The sequence below is a fragment of the Montipora capricornis genome, chromosome 6 (assembly GCF_036669925.1).
Source record: "Montipora capricornis isolate CH-2021 chromosome 6, ASM3666992v2, whole genome shotgun sequence".
Classification (NCBI taxonomy): Eukaryota; Metazoa; Cnidaria; class Anthozoa; order Scleractinia; family Acroporidae; genus Montipora; species Montipora capricornis.
Window position 1 is genome coordinate 65,385,435 of NC_090888.1, and position 2,500 is coordinate 65,387,934.

Consider the following 2,500-nt stretch of genomic DNA (forward strand, 5'->3'; position numbering starts at 1 on the left):
CTGCATGTCTTTTATTGAAAGTTCACTCAAATGTTTCTTTTATTACACGTGTTGAAAGAGGCCAAAAACTGAATAAAGACCTCTATTTTGGGGATTTTCTTTTTTGAGACGGGAAAACAGGTGTACATGTGTGAGAACTGCAGACTGCCCACAAGTAGCGCTGATAAACACTATTTAAGTCTAAGCACCTATTTCAAATAGCACTAATAAACAGTATTTAAGTCTAAGCACCCCATTTAAAAACGGTTTGCTAACTTTCATTAACTGTGATTTAGCTAGGGTTAGTCTGCAGTCTGTGGTCTGCAGTCTGCAAGTGTCAGACACCGCGAGAAAACCGAATTGCTAAGAAAAAACCGCCCAAAACCAGAACCAAAATTTCATTGCCAGATTTTCTTACTACTATTATGGTGCCCCGCGCGCGCGCGTTGAGCTCCTCTGTTACGATTATGTCTTGGGGTCATTGAATAGAGAAACAAAGTTTAGTGGTACTTACGGTCGAATGCGGCCCACGCATCAGCTGAGAGAGATGATAAGTAAAAGAAGACCAGCGTAAAAGAAAGAGTGGAAGCTAAATAAAACTTTCTTGTTTCGTTACAGGTATTGTTGTGACAGCTTATTCTCCTCTGGGGTCACCTGATCGGCCTTTTGGGGACAAATCTAAGGAACCAATTTTGATGGAAGATCCGGTGTTGAAGAACATTGCTGATAAACACAACTCGACAATCGCTTTGGTGAGTTAATTAATTTCATTCTATCGTTCAGTACTATCAACCATGCTTACGTTCAATTACTAAATGTAAATAAAATGTAAATAAATGTAAATAAATGTAAATGCTTTGTTTATAGTGGAAGTGCACTTTGCTATCAACCTATTGTAGGTCACAGGCACCCCAGGCACATTGAAAGGAACTACCAATCAGTGTTAATAAGTAACGCCCTCCTCATCACCTCTCACATAGACCGGAGCTACCAATCAGTGTTTCCACATAGATGGTTACTGGAGAAGAGACAAGGTTAACATGGCATCTTGAAGGGGCGGTCTGTTGTACTGTTGGGACTATTAGATAGTGTAAAGCGCTCGGCGGAGTTGTCACGAGAGGTATCGGTAAATGACATGTTCACCTGTAAGAGAAGCTTCTAAACGCTCCCCAGAGTTCAAAATGTCATGAAAACTCGCGTAGTTTCTTTGTTTTAGTACAACATAATTGCTGTGAAAACGATCTTAAGACCTTTTGATAGCATCTTTAATTGTTTTTAGTTTTGAACCTGTTAATGGTATTTTCCCACAGGTTGCGTTAGCCTGGGGAATCAAACGGGAAACTCCAGTGCTTCCCAAGTCCGTCTCAGAGAACCACATCAAGGAAAATATAAAAGCTTTAGATTTAAAACTGGACGAAGATGACATGAAGGCGATTGAAAACATTGGTGTGCGTTTCAGATACCTAAACCTGGCTTGGATGTATAAGCCGGAAGAAGTTCCTGCAGATTTGTGGGACGGTGAAGAGTGAAAAAGGATAAACGAAGAAAGCATAAACAAATTTTCAAACTGTCATGTGAATGAATCATTAAAGTCAACATTTGTGAATAATAATATTATATGTGTCTACTGTAAACCGTAAGAACATGCAACGCGATAGACCGACATTCTTTTTGCTCTCAACGCAATTATATAACCTGGTGAAGACCTATATTTGCCACAAGTCGACCTCACGATAATCCCAGGAGAAAATGTTTTGGCGAGCGAATCGTGATTTTTCGTACGCGAAGTGGATGAGACGAAGGACTTTCGAAAGTCTAGTGAAGACCAAGTACAACCTGCTCCATTCACGTTAGTTTTAACCAAAGACACTGATCATTTTACCTACCGACTTCGCGTACAGCTGCATCATGATTATCGTTAAGTTTGGACACTGCGCCCCAGGACTTGTGGCAACAGAGAAAATAAGGGAAATAAAAATCATAGCCGTCGATTGGATTTGAACTCGGAGTTTCAACTCTAGAAGTACCTCTTCTTTCCGCTTCACCACTAAAGATCAAGACACCGCGCCCTTAAAAAAAGATTTAGGTCTCCCATAGTATATCATTGCTGAATAGTAATTAGGCCTAACTTAAATTAACTAGGCGTAAGCTTTGATCTTAAACTGTTTAGCTTTGTCGTGAAGTTTGGTAACCGACCTTTTGCAATTTGTTCCCGAGTGATCATACAGCATTATCAAATAGTGTTTAAAATATTGTCCCTGAGCAGTTGTTAGCGGTGTGATGAAGTGGTTAGGTGACGGGCCAATCAATATTCCCAGGCTCGAGTCCCATGTCCATATACTTGGGTTGTTCATATCAAGCTTTCAGTCTTCTAAACTAGGAATTAACGACAACCATAATTCAGAGGTGGAGAATGGATGTTGGCTTTACAAGATGTCGGCTAAACTGGCCACAGGTTTCCATGAGTCGAGTAACAGCGCAAGCATACGTCACCAATAGACCTTATTCACGATGGCCGCCA

At 40.6% G+C, this 2,500-nt stretch overlaps 1 protein-coding gene across 1 annotated transcript in view; it reads left to right on the forward strand.

The window, feature by feature from the left end:
- Positions 1-1,588, forward strand: part of LOC138052912 (aldo-keto reductase family 1 member B1-like) — a 20,680-nt gene extending 19,092 nt beyond the window's left edge. The window contains exons 8-9 of the mRNA XM_068899513.1: positions 598-731; positions 1,290-1,588. Of these exons, the coding sequence (XP_068755614.1) occupies positions 598-731; positions 1,290-1,508 (353 nt within the window). The 3' untranslated portion in view covers positions 1,509-1,588. The remainder of the gene's footprint in view (positions 1-597; positions 732-1,289) is intronic.
- The last annotated feature ends 912 nt before the right edge of the window (positions 1,589-2,500 follow it).